Source organism: Diadema antillarum, unplaced genomic scaffold (assembly GCF_040938485.1).
Source record: "Diadema antillarum isolate AM-2024a unplaced genomic scaffold, OU_Dant_1.0 seq00000463_RagTag, whole genome shotgun sequence".
In the NCBI taxonomy this organism is placed as follows: Eukaryota; Metazoa; Echinodermata; class Echinoidea; order Diadematoida; family Diadematidae; genus Diadema; species Diadema antillarum.
In genome coordinates this window covers 1,623,780-1,645,975 of record NW_027271434.1, presented here as the reverse complement: position 1 = coordinate 1,645,975, position 22,196 = coordinate 1,623,780, and the positions used below count along the sequence as shown (strand labels likewise).

General features: G+C 39.6%; 1 protein-coding gene across 1 annotated transcript in view; it reads right to left on the bottom strand.

Moving 5' to 3' along the window:
* The window catches only part of LOC139733235 (SPARC-related modular calcium-binding protein 1-like), a 51,839-nt gene that overhangs the window by 11,110 nt on the left and 18,533 nt on the right, over window positions 1-22,196 (bottom strand). Inside the window, exons 4-9 of the mRNA XM_071644073.1 lie at window positions 17,968-18,030; window positions 16,632-16,973; window positions 13,565-13,627; window positions 12,722-12,766; window positions 9,957-10,022; window positions 3,461-3,724 (exon numbers count right to left, since the gene is read on the bottom strand). Of these exons, the coding sequence (XP_071500174.1) occupies window positions 3,461-3,724; window positions 9,957-10,022; window positions 12,722-12,766; window positions 13,565-13,627; window positions 16,632-16,973; window positions 17,968-18,030 (843 nt within the window). The remainder of the gene's footprint in view (window positions 1-3,460; window positions 3,725-9,956; window positions 10,023-12,721; window positions 12,767-13,564; window positions 13,628-16,631; window positions 16,974-17,967; window positions 18,031-22,196) is intronic.

The following is a 22,196-nucleotide window of genomic DNA, read 5'->3' as shown; positions in this document are numbered from 1 at the left end:
AGAAGTAGGCCAACCTTACAATAGCCGCTGCTCCACTTTTCTCCCCCTCTCTGCTTCCTCAGGGGGGTAAGAAGAATCCGGCAACCCGAGCCCTCGGTTCTCGGTGACGCCGTACAGGTGTTTTGCACCTGCGAGTTGACACCAAGCTTCATCGTAGTCAACACCGCCCTGCAAGAATTCGGGAGTTCCTATATTCCCCTTGTCTTTCTACTCTGGCAACTATATGACGCCGCACGACAGCAATTAGAACACGATTTTTGGCTATAAGGAGTATTCGAGTCGTAATATCGGACTGATTTCTTCGGACAAGGCTCGACCTTTAAAGCACGTAACGTGATGTGTAACTACATGACAATGTTTTTTTTTTTATTACTTTGCTGTTTCTTTATCCCTCTCACTTTCTTTTCGATCTCAACAATGGTAATAAACATTGTAACTAACAAACTAGGAATGCTCATATTTCGATAATGAAGTTCGAAGCGTTCAAATACAAAGTTTCAGTGTCACAAAATTAAAATACATATACCATCATCAGCCTAACAGCGTCAATCATAACTTAAAAGGTTAGCGTATCAGGCCAACATCATCATGGACTATAAGTAACGCTACCATCTAAAATGAGACCAATCTTGTATGTGCAGTGTTTTGTCAAGAATGGGGAAACAACGTAAGACGAAACGTAGAAAAGGTGGATTAAAAAAGAAAAAAAAAGTTCCCATTTTTCCTAGATCGAGACATATTTTGAATAACATCGCCACTTGTGTGTTTTAGCCCTCTCGATGGAGGGTGTACTTGCAAATGAAGACTGGTCTCGTTTCGCACGCTCTAAATTAGTTCCACCAAACATGAGCTCTCCGATATCACGACATAAGAAGCATACTTCGTCCTCACACTGTCTTTCATCTTGCCATTCATTCAACATGCATTTACACTCAAAACAAAATCCCGATTTCCTCCCGTCTTCAACAAAAACAAAAAACACAAACCAAAGCTACAAAAGCCCACAGTTATCTCATCTGCGATTTCCCCAGACTCCACAAATTTTTCCAAAGTCTTGTTTGTAAAAGAGATCCGTGGAAGGTGGCTAAAGTCTTGATGAATTACAATGTGTGTATTTACTCTGAAGATCTCGCTTTCAGTTTCAGGTGACGTGAGGGCGTGTGAGGTGACTTCGGATGCAGCAATGGTGTCATAGAAACGCAGCCGACAAAGTTATTCTCTTTTTTTTTCCGGAATGTTGGCAGACTGTTATTTGGGTGCTATCCCCGGCTGCCAAATTTTCTCGAGGTTTCGACAGGATGTGTGAAATATGTCATTGCAATCGAATTCAATTGTTCAATTGTTGAAGTTTGATTAGTGCGTGCTGACGAAAAGGTGGACAAAGATGAAGAAACAAACAAAAAAGCGCCGGCGGAGACTACCAGGTTTATTTTAAGTAAGAATGTTTGTCTTCGGATAACATTTACTGGCTTACTGGGTCGCTGACGTGAAATCATGTGAAAAATGCGTCGATCCCAAGAAATTTTTAAATAGTCTCATGCTTGAAAATGCCTGCACATGTAAGACAACAGATTAAGGTGTCTCGCTAAAATGTTACGTTTAAGAGCTGTGATGGCGACAATGTTTAGATGATTTATCGATACGATGCTAGACATGCATCATTAGCAATACATCTGGCTAGGCACGGATAAGAGATATTCTAAACATCTGGTTTGTAGAAACAAGTTTGTCCCAGAATTACGGAAAGAATAGTTTTGAAAGGACCAAGTTGTCACAGTCGAAAGTAACACTAACATCTTTTCTGTCGTGAGAGTTCGCACAGGGACGTGCTCTCGGCTGAACTTCTCTGAGAAAACCTCGAACTATACTATAACCTGAAATCCGAAAAATATTTGCCACTTTGTTCTATTGGACAGGATGCGTTGTTTGTTTCGTTGATAATATTGTTTGTTGTTGTTTTTGCGCGCGTAAAGGATAATACTTTGATCAATTGAATTAGGAATACATGGTATGAAAAGCTATAATATAAATGGAGCAAGAGTTGAAGCGGAAGCCCGGAGCGTGTGTTGGGTTTTTGATACTTTCTGTGAAAGATGAGGCAAATAAACGAGACAAAATTCTAAGTGAGAGGTGCTAAAGTTCGTGTGTCCCTTTTGCAACTCTTAAAATCAGATTCCTTTCATAATCTGGTATATTGAAGAGGTAAGTAATTCAGACCTTCCTCAGAATTAAAAATTGGAAACTCCTTTATGACGGAGGGGGAAACAATACTACAATTTCCAGTGAATTTATTCGAACGCCGAACAAAATTCAACCGTTATTCGGGTTCTCGGTACAAAAGTGAAACGTATTCTCGAGTGACATGAGGTTAGTTTTTCATTTCTTTTTTTTGACTGAGGTGTATTACCATAAAATTTCCAACATGATGTCGGGAGACAATATTCTTTAATAATACAAAATTTCGTGACGTTTGCAAAAGGGATATGCTTTTCCCTCACTTCATGTTTCATATCAACAATTTTCATAAATAAAACTCACTTTCTTTCACTTTCACTCAACTTTTTTTTTGTGGCATATCGATTGATGCCATCACAGTCACGATCGCTTTCAAGTCAAAATCGAAGGTGCATCTTCACGCAAATATTTAAAGATTTTCATTCCAAATGCATCAAATGCTCTTGCAGAACAGTATGCTTGTAAAGATTCTTTGCCTAAGAATTTAGTGTATAATTTTATATCGATATCAGAAGTAGCAGCATTCAACTGTCGGTATCGGTAACTCATTACCTTTTTTAACGTTCACGACAGCCTGTCCGTGCAGTGGTCGCAATGTGCTAAATGTCACGTAGACCACTTGAATCAACAGAAACGTATTATCAACACCCCCCTCTTTATTTCCGTGTTTCAATCACATTGCGTCTCTGTACATATCTGCCTTTCTGTCTGTCTGTCTGTCTTTTCTTACTCATTGTGTTTCATATGAGAATTCTATGCTACATGCTTTTTAACAAAGATAGCATGTGATTGACAAAGATAGCATGTGAAAATAAATTGAAAGCCGATGACTATTAGTTGTCACTAATTGCCTCAATAGGCAACGCAACATTAACGCAGGGCGAAAGGCCGAACCGCAATTCAGCGGGGGAATCGTAGGGAAATGATCAAACTTCAGCTCTGGCCTTCATGTTACGAAGGGATGCAGTTTGCCATGGCAACAGAGCCAGCTAGCTCACCCCACGTTGCCCTTTCCCTGAACTAGGGATAAAATATATTTTGACAAATTTGCCGACAACATGCAATGTAGGAATGTATACCTCCTCATAGCAAACATGGGCCCATTTTACGACGATTTATCATTGGAATATAATAGTGGGCCAGAGCTAGATGATGTAATTCCACTTTGACAACATGGAAACGATTGGAAAGAGAAGTTATGCTTAAGTGAGTGTGTGTGACTTACCTACAAACTCCCGTGGAGTCAACGGACCTCTGGAAGTGGCGAGTGGGCTGCAGTCCTCCTTTGTAGAGGACTTGGCCGAAGTGCCCGGTATGGGCCTACCTGTGTCCACGTAGACACACCAGCAGTATTGGGCCTGCTCGTGGCACTGGGCCGCCCGATAGTCTCCCGTGGTCGTACACTGTGGGACGAAGATGCCTGAAGTCGGCGATCTCTCGATCTCTTCGAGCGCTTGACGCCTCTCTGTCTCGCACGATAAACTCTCTTCTGGTGGTAAAAAGAAGGTGACGAGATTGTCATCAAAAGTCGCATTCTCCCTCTTCAATTTTTATCATTACTGAATGAAGAGTTCGATCGCAAAATGGGCGAAGTGCCTTAAAAAAAGGATTAAAGTACGCCCATCATCACATTGAGCACAGTAAAACCTGTCCAGCTATGCTTCACTTGTAACATAAAGAGGAATATTCTTAAAGTTATGATGAAAAAAAAAAATCCCATATTTTCTCACCACTTTTCTCTGCTGTTTAGCAGCTTTAATGGAGTTTTCTCGTTTTACCATCAAACTCTTCAAATGCTGTGCCCATTACAAGGATTGATATCTCGGAGGTACGCAGGAAAGGAGCTAAAGGGGCGTGTCATATGACGCCGTATTTGTTGCGACATGGACAATGTTCAAACGGAAGATAGCTACATTCTGTGATATATTCACTTCGTATGAATACCGTTGATACACTGTGTCACATGGTGTGGGAACAGCGTGTGCATAGTAGCAATTCGAAAAAGTCCAATATCCACTAGGAGGATACCACAATATTGTTCTTTTTTTGACAAAACAAAGAGCAAATCAAAGAGTGACAAACGACTGGACAATTTTGTTGTACATTTCTGTAATATGACTATATGAATTTTATGAAAGTATCAAACATTAGATTCAACAGGTGCAAAGTAGATTGCGCAGAGCTTGTTTTGCAGTTGTTTTAATCTCTCTGCGGCAACTGCAACACGTATATAGTCAACTGCTTTAAGGATTGGTTCCTGAAGGTTCTTCATTCTGAACTTGGTCCCCTCCTTAACCGTCATCTCTGCCTTGAGTCGAGTATAGAGCCAGTGAACGCACTTTCGTCGTGTCAATCTGATCAAACTTAAAGAGAGTGACTATGAAAATGTCCCGGGGCGGTGCCACTTTTGCCTCCCTGATCATAGCGACATTCACACCCCTCCAATAGTGGCTTGAAACTCAAGAATAAAGGTCAACGTAAATAAAGGTCAAACCGCTGCTAATACGCATTTCTAATCTGAAACTGTTTATAAAATAAATAACTACCTTTTCATGAAATCATAACAACTTGGTAAGCTATTCAATGCCACTTTGCCTCGGGTTCGTCGAAAACAGCGAACGGTAAGTGAATTTTGAGAACCTTGTGCTGTGTGATTGATGAGAATGGGTATGAAACCTGCTAAAATTTGGGCAGAGCGGACTCGCTTTTGACACATGGACTGTGAACCACCGACACATGCATCCGGCTCTGGCTATCATGGAGGCAGATCTTTTCCTGAGATGTACAGTGTGCAGAAGGATAAGACTATTCCACACTGCACAGAAACGCCGACATTGTTGTCGAATATACATCTACATCTTCTCAGAGACTGTCAAGTATCAATTGATGCTGCAAACCAGAATATTATATATAAGAATTAGTGTAGAATATTTGATAGAGAAAGGAAAACCAAAGGATTTAAAGTTTTAACATCCTCCACTTTTTTTCTTCCCAGTGTGGTCCGATGCGTCCCATTAAAGGTGTTCGCGTACAGTGGCGACTCCCAGTGTAGGAGACCCTTCAATATCGCTTCACGAGTGGCGCCATTCACATGATTATCTGTCAGCTCGGCAACTTCGTCGTTGCAGCCAACACGACGTCGGTAGCATTATCAAAGCTATTAAATATTATATGCGGCACTTAATATGACTTATGAGCTGCCTACGAAGGACTAATACGGGTTGATTAAAATCGATCTTATACAGTAGTTAATATACTGCCTAGTTAATGATTGCTGGCTGACGAAGAAAAGATCAACTCCTTTATAGCCTTTGATTAATGTACAGGCAAGAACTACCTATAGACTAAATGAAAGGTATAAGACTGCATCTTGCGATAGCGATGCACATACAAGTCCTTGATGCAATGGGGGATTCAGAATGTCCGTGGATTTATACGTAACAGCACTTCATCAGGTCACCATTTATGATTAATTGCAACGTTTAAAAAAAATGATATACTTTACAAATTTCTGGTGAAAAGGAAATCCCTTGAAATGTTTATCTGTGGGAAAATTGACTTCACCGTAAGAGTTTGCATATTGCCTAAAGCTTCAGTTTTCAATTTAAAAAAGTGACCACATTCAACGTCTGAAGAGAAACTGGCAAATAGACGGGATTATGTTGTAATTCAAGCGCGTTTATGTAATAACGAAACAGTTAAGGGAAACTAAAACATATGGCGGCAAATTTGCTCCTTTAAAAGAATCCTCTTACACAGAATGCCCACATACAGACTGAGGTGTTCCATTCCTCAAATAGCTGTGGTCTGATACAAGAGGACCAACAGTGGGAGCCCGGATTTACCCCTGATCCTTCTAGTGGTTCCCGGTGACAGACGGAATCAGGTCCGGGTGTCTGTCGGATTTAACCCGCTCTGTGCTGACAGCATTCAACGCCCAGTGGGAACGCGCGTTCCCGTGGGAGCGTGGGGGTTAAGAAGACAACGCCTTGGCACGATTAAGGGAATCATACCTGGGCGTGCGGATTCCGCGCGCAGCTGACTTTAAAAAGTCTACGTTTATTTGTACGTCTGATCGTTTACAAAACATTAAACTCATGTGTAAAAACAAGGGCTTCTTAACTCGAGGGACATGTGTGAAGAAAGTACTAGAGAGCATGGTCCCACAGCCCCCAAAGTATAACAGAAAAGAGTGATATCGCCATGGCTGGGAAGGGAAATGAGCGCACTTTCCCTGAATGCGTTTCGTCTTGGGGATAAAGATATATTGTATTACCCAATTTAATCAAATGTATTTATGTAACTGTAAAATGTAAATTAAGTAGACCTACATGATGCTTGAACAAATGTTGAAATGGAGCGCGTGTAAAGTCTATATTTTTGAGCTTTTTGGCGCTATAGCATATATTTGATTATTGAATGGAGTTTGCCTTTTTCTTCTTTCACTCTGAGTCAAAATGCTATTTGTATTTCGTTCTGTGAAAATGAGAGCAAGACCCAAACTAAACATGCTCATTGTACAAAGCGTATACTGGCACGTCCACTGCGGCACGGAAGGGTGTTCGTACCACGCTGTCATCATATAGGAGCATTGGAAGGCTCCTGTAGGGGATTTGTCTCTTCATAAAAGACAGCGTTGGCAGGGAAAGGAAAGATAGGAATAAAAGTAGAACCAGCAATTGTTAATTTCCTCGCCAAATTGGCCTTTGGATCCCGAGAAGATCGCAACCCTCAGAGGAGCAGTTCAGTGTCACAATTGATCGCGATTCCGAATCCCTACGAACAATCCGCCCCGTCCATACAGGAAGGTACGCGGAAATATAGAATCACAGCTCGTGGCTATACAGAGATGAAGAGACGTCGAGGTATCATGGGAACGCTTGTCTTGAAGGGCGTTTTCTCTGTTATTCCGAGAGTTGCTAGATACGTACTCACTCATAGCCACTACTTAACTCCTGCTCACTTGGCTAGCATCCCTCTAACCTAAAGTTCGTCATCTCTCTTCTTCTGCTTCAATGGAGTCAATTGCCTTAACTGAGACAACTTTTTACGTCATTGGCAAACTTTTAAGAATGGTTGGGCTCATGAGTCCCCCTTGATGCTAGATGGCGCCAGCGTATTGTGTCAGGGAGTCTACTCGCCAGTTAAGATAATTTCAAATAATTCTCTGATTTGTTCAGTTTCTCTCACTTCCAATGACTATTGCTTTCGTTCTATAGTTCCCCCTTGTATGAATAATCATACACTTTGTGAAATGCTTGCCTTTACGAGAGAGAAGGTCTTGTCTTTAATTAAATGCAGCATAATTATATGCAACATTTCATTAGTTCCTACCCCCATTGTCAACTGGGCTGTTTCCGCTCTCAAGTGTAAGCTTATAGGATACAGCCTTTTTCTGCAATTATTGCTCCCCTTAGATTGTTCCTTTAAATTATTTTCGTTATTATCAATGTACCGTGTAATTTGTATTAAATAATTGTCAATATTTTGTAATCAAGTTTATTAATTATTCTTTAAAAATCCTATGATTTGTACAAAAGAAAAATGCATTTGTATATTTCGTTTGCCATGAAATTGCAGAAATAGATAACTATCAAATATCAAATTTACTTCAGATATCTGGGACTCAAGTAATCCTTGCAATGGAAGAAATGTCTCTGCAGCTGCTGTGAGTTTTAGCATAATACACTTGGATTTTGTATCATAAGACTGCAAGTGTCCAAGCCTGGTTAACTCTTAGACCAAGAATTATACTCGTCCTCTTGAATTTGATGCTGATTATGTCTTCAGCTCTTCTATTCATTCGAGTACAAAAGCATAAATCATGTGTTTTGTAAATAATTTAGGAAAAATGAGCCTTGTTTCCAGTCACTGTCACCTTTGCTGCACGACAGCAAAGGTATGATGGACTTCTAAGGTTTTCTTCTGTTTCACGTCAATTAAGAACATTTTATGAAGATTTGTCTGCACTTTGCAGGTCAATAAGGAACCAGTGTGCGATGATATCATCACAGCATGTGATTGATAATACAGTGTATTGACACGTGAAACTTAAAAATTCTTTTATCCTAACTCTAATTTTGCTTAACCCATTGAGGACGAGCTGATTTTGCTTTAACATATATTTCCCATAAACGCCTGCCTGAGTATGCTTGGGCTTAGTCTTCAAAGGGTTAAACTTCAATTATTCTACTTGTATTCTTTTTATTTTCCTTTACATAACAATGAGAAATGATATTGAAATATATATTATGAGGATTGAGTGAATGCAGTAATATTACTAAAACACATCAGTGAATGATTGAAGAAAATCGCATAATCCGTCCCAAAGTTATGAATTGTTAAAATTTCGGTGCGGCTATCGCTGGATGAGAAGATTACAATATTGCTTGACGTCTTTGTGCAGGACAGCGACAATAATTGACAAGTCCACAAAATTTCATTTTTCATGAAAAGCACACGTTCCCTCGAATTGTTACTGACAAGTGGGTAAATGTCATCCCCCTGCTTCCTTTGAGAGGTATAAGTAAATTGCTCTTTCATTATACTAGAAAAAAAAATTGTTGAATTTTCTTCATATTGTTCTTTATATCGTTGCCCTGCAGTGACGTCACGAACTGTAGTAGTCTTCTCATCCAGCGATGGCGGAACTGGAACTTTAAAAAGTAGGTACTAGTACTTTAAGAACGGATTGTCCGATCTTCCTCAAATTTTACTGATTCTTTCTAATAATGTTGCTACATTCACTCAATCCACATAATTATTATATCATATTTTTTGGTATATATTAAAATGATGTAGCATTGCCCTTTAAATGCACACTGGAAATTTTGATCTCTTCTGATGTCGCATACGCACAGTCTCCCCCATAGTAACATAGTACCGACGTAACACAGTAACTCTGCCTACTCGTGTAGCTAGAGCGATATGATCTGACACATGTATTCTGCTCCGGTTCTTACGGGATCGACACGAGTAAAGGGCAACGCTGACCCAGCGGGAAACGTTTCTCCTCTTTAAAATCAACACTGTCATTACCAATGGCGCGCAGACAGTGTACAATAATGTCATCGGCGTTTTGAATGCTAGTCCTGAGTGGGTTAAAATGTCAAATGTCATTGAACAGACGGCAAAAGCGCCTGGGTCCTGTTCGACAGTAAGATGCAATCAAGCATAAGTCAGAAAATGAAGTGTAAATCAGGTATTAGCCAATCAGAAATGAGTATCCAGAGAATTTTTATCTATTCGAGTACTCTAACTTATATTGTGTGATCTCAACTCTTATATATGCAACAGGACGTATCCCATACCCTCCTTCACTCTCATGGAAACGATATCGAGCCAAATGGTGAACCCAAAGGTGGGACTTATTGAGATCATATCTTGCTGGAAAGAATATACATAGGCATTAAAGATGTATTCTAGAACGTGGTAAGGTTGGGCGCAAGATATTGCTTTCAAATGGCTTCGTGAAACAGTTCCTAACTTCTGGGACTGACTGATCCCAAAGTTGTTCCAAAGACATGAAAGAGCATTTGAACTGAACATAGAATTGATTTTAAAGCTTAGTGAAACAGGCCCCTGGACTTGAGGGCGAGTGGGCTTAGTGTTCAAGTTCTATATAGCCAAGCTAATGGTCTCGAAACCATCTTTAATTTACCAAAAATGAAGTCTGGCTACTTTCCTCAATCAAAGGGGCGAATGAGACTGTGCCGTCTTACCTATTTCGGCGGTTTCCGTGTTTTCACCCGGTAGAATTTGTCTGGTGACTAACAATGGCGGACTGGCTGAAAATGAGAAAGCAAAAGAGAGGAGAAGGGTCCACATAGAGTTCGTTGTAGGCATAGATGACAGGAAAGATAAAAACCGACATGGAATACTTAAAAAGACATAAGATGGCTTTGTAGAGAAGTGGGCGAGGCGGGAAGTGGCAATCTATACCTCAAGGGTATTACATGTATTGACTTGTGGAGTAGTTCTGACTGACTGTACACGGATTGATGGCGTGATAGGCACAATAATCATCATTCATATTAGATTCCGCTGCAGTGGTTTAGAAATATATACTACAAGTACAAACGCTATTAGTGAGGCATATGCCTTCTCAATGAACGGCATGAATGTAACTAATGTAGATATGAAAATGAAGTATTAATTTTCTTCCGTTCAAATGTACTCTGTCTACCAGGTTCAGAAAATTTCACTACAAATCACTGCATATAATTACTGGTGTAAATAAGTACCTGAAGAGGGTAAGCAACGCAAGAGTAATTCTGCTGTATGCTCATTTTCTTCATGCGCTTCCGAATCAATTTCGCATTATTTTGGGGAATGTCCAGAAATAAAAATATTTCGTGCTTGAATTTGAAACATGTTCTTTGCACTCTAATCCACTTAACTCACAATTTAATTTTTGATGCATTTGAAGCGAGTTTTCACCCGTTCAATTTTGCTGCTTTAATGCAAAATATCATACCTTTAGTTCAAAATTTAGAAAATCATCATGTCTTAGATTTCCTTTCAATACTCGAATTAGAACGAATTATTTCTTCGAAATAGTTCGAAATAGAACAACATTTTTGAGAGATGGTAAACTATTCAATAGATCTGAATGCATGTTCTTGTTAAAGCTCTGGTTCAGCTTTTCAAAGTATAAATTGTACTGTCCATACCTTTGCCACCATCGTATTGTATTATGATTATGCTATGTGTGCTCACTTTGAGACATGCTATTTAGCATTCATTACGGGGGAAGAGTATCAAAATCAAACCGTTCTGGATTTACGACTGTAAAAGTACGTTTCAATGATAAGTTATCTCTACATTTCGGAATCTTCTTAACAAAAAACCAAAAAAAGAAAGAAAGATGTAGGTCTATGTAACGGTGATGTGCTGCTAACGACATGATTATAGAGCTTGAAATGCAAACAGAGTATCTATATGCCGAACTGAAATCGCTCTGAACCAGCCTACCAACTTTTGTGTGCTGAACTAAATGGAACGGTACATATCTGACTTTCACTAAAAATTGTTCCTACAAGACTCACGTTTAAATTTGGTATTGAATGACAATCAATACATACTGTCCGTGATATTTTCACTTTGCCAATTGTACTTATACAATTGATGCGTATCCTGTTTAAATATAGCCAGCAGGATCACCAGAAAAACGGGCACACTGTTGATTGTGGTATGTATATATTATACTGACAATCCTATATCGACACTTGGCTATATTTCTTGCCTGTCGTATAGTTTGTAAGTGACATCAGACCATCACCCGGAAAATGTTCAATTGTCGTAGTCAGCAGCGAGAATGAGTGAGAAAATGTTGGAAATTAAATACCTTTTCCAAAATATTGGTGCAAGGGTATTGGGCCAGGCATAGGGCCCCGATGATGGAGCATACCGACAGGGTTTGGTTTCGGAATTTTCGCAGGATTTCATATTTTTTTCACCCTCCGAGCAAACAAACCCTACCGCGGTTTCAGTCACATGAGAGTAAAAAACATACCCGCCCTCTCTCTCTCGGCTCTCGACGCCGGTCCCGAAGTGCACTGCGTTACGGGAGCACAGTATGTGGAAATGTAAACTTGCTTTTCGGATGAACTTTTTCTCGGGGTGAAAAAGCGGGTGCTTTCGATATTTTATCCCCCGAGGTACTGAGCATTGAGTAGTTTGGCGTGATTCTTAACTATTTGCACCCGACAGCAGCGTAGCGTATGTGTCATGCACGGCACATTATATCCCTGGTCCTTTTCTCTTTCTTTCCGTCTTTCGCCAGAAGAAATGGGGCGAATGAGAACCATATGGGACGGGATAATGTGCAGGGGAGGGAGTCGCATTTGGGCTTGTTGGAGTGATAAAGGTACACCATGGAATCCCTCTACTCACTCACAGGGTGATGGGATGTTTCTCCAATGAATGAATTTAATAACATCACGTCAGCCGCACGCATACGTTACACTTTAATCTTACAGAAGTAATTAACGGCAAAACTGATATCGCTTATGATAGTGGCGTCTTTGCTGACAACATGCCTACACCAATATTCGCTCCAAGATAAATGATTGAGTCGGACGAGATAATAACCAAGTAATGTGCTAAATAATATCGAACATTAGACGTTGACATGTGCGCTTGTCAGGTTTGGTAACATGATATTTCCTATACTCGGTGTAGACGTATACTTGCGCACATATCGCCACGTCATTCCTCACGCACGCGGACGCAATCGTGCGCCGAACGAAAGAAACATGAAAACAACGTACAAAAAAAAAAAAAAAAAATGCATGACGTCAAAGGTATCAAAAGGTCACAGAGGGTCACAAATCCATGTAGGCATACAAAAATACTCCAAAACATACCACCTCCCAATTCCCTAAACTCCTCTATCCCATATAAAATGGATGTATTTATTGTAAAAAAAAAAAAAAAAAAAAAGAGAGAAGAAGATAAGAAGGGTTGTGTTCCGTACTTGACCTACCGTCTTGCGATCCACTGTCGGCCGTAGGCACCTCGGGCTCCTCGTCTGAATTCAGTGAGAGAAACAGTTTAAAGGAGACTATTACAGAAGTACTAAGCTGGAGGTTGGTACCTAACGCGAGGTAGTCCTACGCCTTGCACTTGCCGGACATATCATGGCCTGTCTACCACACAGCGGATGATAAGCTCCGTGTCAAGGGGAAAAATATATGGGGTGAGCGAGGCAAGGGATTATTTTCAGCTCTTTCAAAAAAATATATATACAAAAAATATGAAATATATGCATATATATATTGAAAGAAGCAAGAAGCGTTGATAGGAGAATTTTCAGTTCACCATTTTTTTTTTCAGAGTGAGTGCATTGGAAGGCGGAGAGTATTGTATAAATGATTTGGTAGGCAAATGTCGAGTATTGATGTAAAGCGTGAAGAATATACTGTAATAGTAATAATAGCATAAAGCAGTAGAACACAGAGCGGACAAGCAGACAGTCTATGAATTTCAGGCAAGATTATTTAAATGACGCATGATATGCACAGTAAAAGCATCGAGGATAAATATTGATTAAATAGTATGAATTAGATATCATAGTATAAAGCTGTATCTGATAAAGTATCTGATATTAAAGAGAAAAGAGGATTTCAAAAGCAAATGCGATTATTTTCACAGTGTACAAAGCATCGAAATAAATATTACTGGTAATACGAGCAGAAAAAAGAACGCCATATTAAAAGAAAAAAGTAAACACGGAAAAGACAAGAAGAGACAGGAGAACTAGATCACGATGATGAAAATAATCACATCAGAATTCAACCTAGACTGATGGGTATAGGTGTTAACTTACTTTCATTATTTGTCGTATCAGGGGCTAGTCGCTCATGAGCTGGAAATACATGGTGAATGAAGACTGGCAATAGAATGAAAACGTTTCAGCATTTTAAATTAGGTTGAAGTATAGAGAGGTTGGAAACTTGCAATGTGACGATAGATGGGCAACTTTTCAGAATTTGTTAACTAGTTAAAATTACGACAGAGGCGATGGGTTCTACTAAGACCTAATGACGTTTTAATTTCAGGAAAGATTGTAAAATGTACGACAAAGAGGACATAATCATATCTGGATTTTATGAATAAATCGAATCGAAGATATTTGTTAATTTGTGCACTTTCAGTGATTGGTTAAAAAACACAATTACATAGAAGCCACGATCTTGTTAGTTAATGCTTGATTATTTCAAACATGGGTTAGAACTCGTGATCGAGAAATAAGAAAGGCGAATTGTAACATTAGTCGTGTAGGAAGGTTAAGTAATTTATACAAAATGAAAGCGAAAACAACGGAATGAAAACACAGAGCAGGTTCGTTATGTTTCGGTATATGACTGAAAAAGCGACAGTGCATGAAATATGTTAACGGGAAAATGTCCTCACACAGACATAGCGACATCCACAGGCTGCCACCAAAGTTAGCAACGTTAAACAGAATATCAAACAAAGAAATTATTCATGAGAATTGATACCGTGGGTTTACATGAAATCACCAATAGCTGGAATGGACACTGCAGTCCAAACAGAATCAAAATCTCATAGAATCAGAGGCGACCAAGTTTCGTCTTCAAATTTACACGATCCTTCTCCTCTTTGAGTTTAACTTGATTCTAGTGGATTTGAACACGTGCAACTAGGTGTTGTTGTTGTTGTTGTTGTTGTTGTTGTTTTGCAAGTAACTTCTTCCACAGTTTGATCATGTGTTGTTACCTAAAGCTTGCGACATGAATCACAATGTAAAGCAGAGGATAGGTACCAGTAGAAGTACCTTGACTCTGTTGGAATACAAGTGACCAAAGTGTCACTTTTCCCTCCCACTTGCGTCTCCTTTTCTTTGTGTCTGATGACTGGATTACAAGTCTCGCCCTTCTCTCGCTTCAATCTTCTCTTTCCTTGTCGATGTTTTTAAGACGTGGGTCAGAGAGTACAATGTTTGGCGAAGTGGTGCTTGCAGCTGACACCTGTGCAATCTAAGGAGGGATGGGATTCAGTGTTTGCTTTGAAGTCTCTTTTATGGTCCGGAAGTGCCAACTAACAATAGGTCCTTGGTAATGGTTCGTATATTGCTTGCTTTGCACTGACAACAGGCAGAAGGGAGCTGCCATAATTTTTGGCGGTATTATTTCTGCTTTCTCTGAGAACAGTATCTTGCTAATAGTGAGCTCTATTCGTGAAAACCATCAGCGCTACAGCTCTATGTCTGACAATCTTGTGCATCTTGCCATGACCAGCAGGTCGTAACGTAACGAATTATTGTGCCAACGTCAAGTTCTATTCGTGGGACCAATAGACCCTTGCCCTACGTGCTCCAGTTGAATCATAAAATTGCAAAGGCCTTTCAGAGTAGATGACGGATATAAAACCATATTCTGTATAAGAGAAACAAATGAATAATGAAGATAAACTCATTCAATGCTACTCAATTTAGTGGTACCATCGGGAGGATGTTGCATTTTGTAACAGCAAAAAAAAAAGTTTACACAGTGTCGACAGTAAGTGTGAGCTTGATGTTTGGTATCGAAATGTGAGTGACTAAGTAAGTGGTGGCTTCACATCTGATATAGAAAGGAGATCGGTCTGACTGCATGTCCAGCCCTGGGCAAATAACACGCGATGTCTGTGCAAACAGCAGGCAGTCAGTCACTCAACCGATGCAAAGAAAGGTCTCAAGGTCGCAGCAGCATTTTTTTTTTCTTTTTCACATCGAGAACATGTATCAAATCTTCTTTAGAATTGGCAACAGCCAGAGTTTGAAACATTACATTTATATTATGACAGAGACAATCTATTATACATGGAGGACTACAGTTGTTGTTGTTGTTGTTGTTGTTGTTGTTGTTGTTGTTGTTGTTGTTGTTGCTGTTGTTTACCAATGAAACCCAATGTTACCGAGTAAGGGAGCCAGGGGTAATGGGAATTGACAAAAGGAAGACTTGGCATTATATGATCAAGAAGGAGTGAAAAGTGCGATGTGAGTTACAACAACAGATGATCTGCTTTACGAGCAGGAAACGACGATCATACATTCATGAGTTACAGTGAGCGCCAGTAGACCGGTTTCATAGCGTATCCAAAAGTTTTGACACTCTCTGCCGAGTTATATCCACATCCACGCATAGTTCATTATTGTCTGACCTTGCAACATGCAATAGTGGAGCAAGTTTTAGTTATGGAATTAGAGATTTCGAACAAGCAAGTGAAATGATTAGCGAATCATCAGGTTTGTTGCACTAAAAAGATCTACTCATTTGAATACGTTCGAAGACCGGTCTACCACCGTATGTTTGAATAGCGAGCGTAGACTGTGGGTGAGACGAGGACATAGGAAGGGGTGAAACATAAAGAACATGTGGGTGCTATGGAATGCGATAATTGCAGGCAATATGGAGCAGTAGTCACACGGGAGGACAGTTTGGCTTATTTCAACACAGCTGTGTGTAGACTTTCACTTTCCAGGGATCGAATGCAAAGAGGGGGAAACTATTTTGACAAAGGTTTCGAGGCCGAATTCACATGGAAGGTATTTTGCTGATCATGATTTTGATCAGATGGGACGATTCGACTCCGATTCAAGAGTCATAATCCAGGATATTTTAAATTTTTATGACATCATTATGACACATTCAAACCAGAAGACATGCATCCGCTGCACATTTTGTGGTCATAATTGGTTCTTTTATTCATAAGATAGTGTGACAATAAATGACGTGTATTGATCATACGTTCACAAACATGACAAACATGTTACTTGGCCACACAAACCTATAAAAGTGGGTGGGACGATTTTTTCGGGATGGGTGGAAAGCGAAACAGGATGATGTGCCGGTCAAGTACAAGCGCCACTCACGCTGTCGCATACTCACTATTGTCGACCCCTAGACATGACGACCACTCCATCTCGGCCAACGCATCGTCGGCATCGCGATCACACAGGTTGACGAACTCCCTCGCGCACGTCTTCGGGCGCACGATCTTCTTCATCAATCTCAAGAGCGGTCTTAACTCCCTTGCGTCGAGCCTTGCGTCACCGTTTGCGTCAAGGTCGGTAAACTTCCACTCGATGATGAGTTTTTCCTTCTCGGGGCTGTCCGGGGATGCCGAGCTGGCTGGGTGATCACCAGGTGGCAAACGAGCGTACTCCTCCTCGAATATCGTCTTCAAATTGGCATTAAACTTATCCCTTTTGCTCTGTTTGCATTGTGATCCTAGAAAATCCAATTGTATCGTAAGCCAGATTTTAGGGGGAGGTGCCTTTTGGAGAAATATTCACATATCAATCAAAAGGTGCCATCGCACTTCGAAGTTAACTGCAACAGGTGCATTTCCTCTACAATATTTTCGTTAACAGTTCGTCAAAAGTTCCGTCAACAAACGTCAGGAGTAAAACCATACATTTACCACGATCATTTACTATTGTTTTCATTCTGATTGTTTCTAGAAACTCATCAAAGAATGATGAACTATTCTTTCAATTCATCAAAACGTGGAGGAATTTATCATCTTGTCATCATCTTATGTAACTCCGCATTTTACTGCATATCATTTTTTTTTTTGTAATTGAAGAAAGATTAATTGGAACTTGTACACTTCATTACTGCACGGAGCCAGAAAGACATTTATACACAGATTTGCCAATTTGAGAAAGTTTGTTGCCAATTTAAGAATCAGATATATATTTAGTATTATACTGTAGAGCTTTTGGAAAATTCTACAACCAAAACAAACAAATTACATACAAAAATAGGGCGCAACAATAATCAACAATGTAACAAGTAATTTGATACCACCTTGCGAAGCACTGTTAATGAATAGTTAGACCGATGATAAAAAAACAAAATGCAGCACCACATCACAAAATTGTGGTTCAAAATTGTGGTTTGTGAGAGTTGATGGGTTCAACTGCCACGGCTGAAACTGACAGCCATTTGCTACATATGCGTGACCTGTGATACCACCTTACCTCTCTCCCTGTCGGGTCGGCGCCCAGCCACTGCCGTAGTTGTATAACTTGCTGCAATAATTGTTCGTCATCAAGACAATAATCACATGACATGAAACGAAAGAAACAGACAAAAGAACGGAAAATACCACCAAAGTGTACAGAAAGAGAGATGAAAGAAAATGAATTAACCACATAGAGAAAAAATGAACCAGATTAGAGAGGAGGATAAGTTTGATGATAATTTTGATTTTACCGACCTAGGGACGCTGTGGGAGAACTCCTGAAGGGCGCTACATTGTCGGCTATCGGATAGTCCTCACCTGAGAAGGGTGTTAGGGAGAAACATGATCATTTTTTCTTTTTTCTGAGATGTAAAATTTGGTGAACACTATTGACTATCTATTGCATCTAAGGATTGTAAAAAGGGGTAAGCCTACCAAAACTTTGTGACAATTGTGGACAACTTTACTCGACACCATACATAATTGCATACAGTATATTCCATTCTGATTAGGCCTAGATCAGAAGACCGTTCTGTTTTGACGGCCGAAACTATTTATATAAACAAATAAAATGTTTTCCGAAATAAAAATATAAAACATATATTTTGTATATTGACAAATCGGATAATACTAGACAGCAGCACATACGTTGTAAATTTGTAATATCGATGGTTAAGTTCGTCATTGTATCTGTGACTTTAACGTAGACAATGCATTGCAATAACACTTTTTAGCCAAATATTATAAGATGATAAACATCAACGCAAAGTGAAGAGTGAGTGGAGTTTTCTCCGTTTTCTTCTCTGTGTTACACGCAGGGCGCGAAATACTTTCTGGTGGACTGTTCAGCAGGGCATAATAGCTGGTATATAGGATCTTCTTTTGAATAGCGAATATGTAATCGTCAGACTTTCTTTTTTTCTTTCTATATGAATTAATACCTTCGACATACAATCAAATTCCAATATTGACCAGTTTAAAGGGTACGTAGTTCTCTTTGACTGTCTACTTTAAAGACGGTGGGAGGAGTGGTAATATTTAGCCTGGTTCCTTTCAGTTTGTTTCTGTATGGCGCGTTGAGGTTGAGTCGAATAAGATCCAGGCAGCCATGTGGCTTCCATCCTCACACGGTCACATGATTGAATTGAAAAATCACTCGGTCTTGTTAAAGTTCAAGACACAATGCGAGGGAAATGACTCCCCTGATGCCCGTAATAGTAAACTAATTGCAATGTGCTGTTTGGCTTCGTCGACTTCGTGTAACCTAGCGGGTTAGGGTTCCTTGCTCTTAAATAAACTTCAATTTTCATCCGACAAGGCTTCCGTTTTAGGGAAAAGTGAAGACATCCAAACAGTTCTCAAAGAGTGAGACGAAGATTTTTTTGAGGGGAATTCATTTTTTCAACACGAGTTAAAGGAAAACATTTGCAAGGGAAAATCAAAATCACTCAAATGTTACTTTCAAGTTATACAAACTCAAACGGCGGCGGAACTCTCTTGCAATCCTTTCACAAACCAAACAGGAAAGCACTGATACATTTATTTCTTTTTTGGACAAAATTGCCCGTGTAGATTAGAGGTCTGCTTCATTTCTTCCTTTTTTCTTTCCACTTGCTTCAACTATATTACACGGATTACTCGCGTAGTGCCAAAGCAAATTTGTTACCATATAAAGTCCATGAACCAAATTGAAGTATCACAAAATGTACTACAAGGTCTATGGTAAATACCAAGCCACTGCAAATGCTTTCGATTGGCGGCGAATCGCATTTTGTTTTCTTCATTCATACCCCTACCGTGAAAATGCAGGGCGTTTGATCAAACCATCACCGGCTTGGATTGTTTTTTTTTTTTAATTCTCATTTGCAGGGAACCAGGATGGCGTGCAATAACTGACAAACGTATATTTACCTTGACAATAAGAAACATGGCCGGGATACGAAACGTGCTTCGCTTCGTTTCCACAGCCAATAACTCCAAGTGGCATAAATCAAGGCTGTAAAAGTCAAGCCGGGTTGTAACTCATACACGCACGTTAGATTAAAATGACCTACAGGAAATGTGATATTATAAATCCAAGGTAAGACTCTTCCAACCCCCTCCTCGTCACACTACCACGACCAGCGACTGAGGCCTCCTTCAAGGAGATGGCGGACATAGTTGGCGGCAGTCTACGTAATCATAATTCTATGCGCATTGTTGCTGGTGTATACAGCTTGTCTTATTTCTGTGTCTGACTGTGTGTACTTGTGTGCATATGTTGCAGATCATGGTGATTATAATCATTATTTTACATGTATTAAGCTGATCTCAAACATTTACAAAAGCGAATCTATGAATCCGCGGGCTAAAACGATGTGCGAAGTAGGGCCTATGACAATAAATGATTACAAACCTAAGCAAATATCTGAATCACTCCCTTTTTATGCAGAATAATTTTCTCCCAGGAAATGACGAATTCATTTTTACACTCAGAACTCAGATGAAGAACAGACGCAACAGTAACGGTATATCTGTGGTAGAAATAGGGCAATTTTCTAGGAAACATTCAGTGATGAATTTCTACATTAGGTTTGGTCACGTGATCTGATCCACCTCTAGATATTAAACCATATGCCCTGGAGATTTATCTTTTCCCTGGGCAATAAATGACTATTACTAGCATGACTAGTTACATTTGTCTACTTCGTCTCCACAAGGGATAATTCTTTCACCCTTTTTTGTATTAAAATTCAATAGTTTTTACTGTGTTTCGTTTAACAGCAGCAACAACAAAAATGCAGTGTATAAAATACTTGTGGTTAATAACCGGTAGTAATTCAGTAAAAAAGGAAATCACTTTTCAGTGAGATGTATGTTCCCATTTTGTGGCAAATGTCTCATGTTATCCGATCACCTAAAACACATAATCTCCTTCTCGACAGCATGCATCATCTTTACATTATTGGTGAAAGGATCTTGCCAATTAATTATCATTCACCAACAAAACTTTTCAAACCACATAATTGACTCAAAATATGGGTTGGGAATGTGCTGAAGTTACTGGACAAACAAATTCTGCTATAATAGGCTGGGGATCGAGCACCAGATAAAGGTGAATCAAGGACCAGTCATAAGATAGTCTGATAAGACAGAGCACGATTCTTTAAGAACAATTTAGAATTTGATCAAAATCAGATAAAATTGAGGAAATCATGAAGTTTCTCTAATTTTCACAAAACAGCTCTTGAACAGTCAATATGAATATGCAAATGAGTGAGATGATGATGTCATCGCCTACAAACTTACCATGCAGTTTGCACACAAAATCTTGAAATCTCCAGGGGTTTTGTTGTTGTCATTGTTGTTGTAGATCAAAGACAGTTATTTCCCAGTCTAAAATTCTATATTTGAGTATTCATTATTCAGCCAGGTGTAACATATGTTACAATTTTATAGCAGAAAAATCCCGTTTTGTCAGGTTTTTTTCTTTTTATACACGATCAATAGAAAATTGTGAGGTGATGACATAATCATCTCACTTATTTGTCTTGTCATATCAACAGACTGTTTGAGAAATGTTAGGCAAAAATCAGCGAAATTTCACAATTTCATAACTTTCCTAATTTTTATCCGATTTTGATCAAATTTCGTTGTCGTACTTATAAAGTTTTACTCTTTCTTTTCAGAAAAACTTTTAACTTCCCTTTAAGAAGACAGTATGACGGAGAGAAACGGAGAGAGAAAGGCGTTCTTTTGGGCGGTGGCGGAAAGTTCGCTTGGTATTTAGAATCTTGCTGTGGTGGTAGACAAAACACAATAAAAGTGAAAAGTGAACCGATAAATTATTGAAAGAGGGGAATTTGATGAGTAACAGGCCGATCTTCAGATTTTGTTTCCATCTTTTCTTCACGTGCTATTGACATCTCTAAGTGAGCGATTTGTCTTTCAGTGTGTCATCAATCAGCTGAAAATGGTTTCTCCGCTGATTCGAGAACGATCGGTCTCCGAATGAAAAATTCACCCGACACGTTTAAAGATTGTCCAACGACGTCGATAGTTTTCATATAAAGAATTGCAAACATGGCAAAGGACTTAATCAAATTCCTAACATGCTGTCTTGCTATGGTTTCGATTCGTCACAGTTTCACACAACGTCATGTCATGAACATCGCAGAAAAAAAAAAAGAATAGGGCCTACACGTACGCTGAAGTCAAGCTGAACTTATGAAGTCGCCGTAATGAACGATCGAGGATGGTTCATAGTGAGTACGTACGATGCCTACCAAGAGATGCAACATGCTAATCTGGGCTTCATTCGAGATGAAGTTTTCTCATGGCTCGTACTAACACTTGATAACTTGTATGTGGTCGTGGACCCGCGAGGACGCGACCATGATGGATCTCTTCCACACTGAGTTCGTGACCGTGTGTAGCGATTTACCCCGTCTTTAATGTCGTGTATTGTCTTACAAGAATTCCGAAAACATCCCGACTCCCCCACT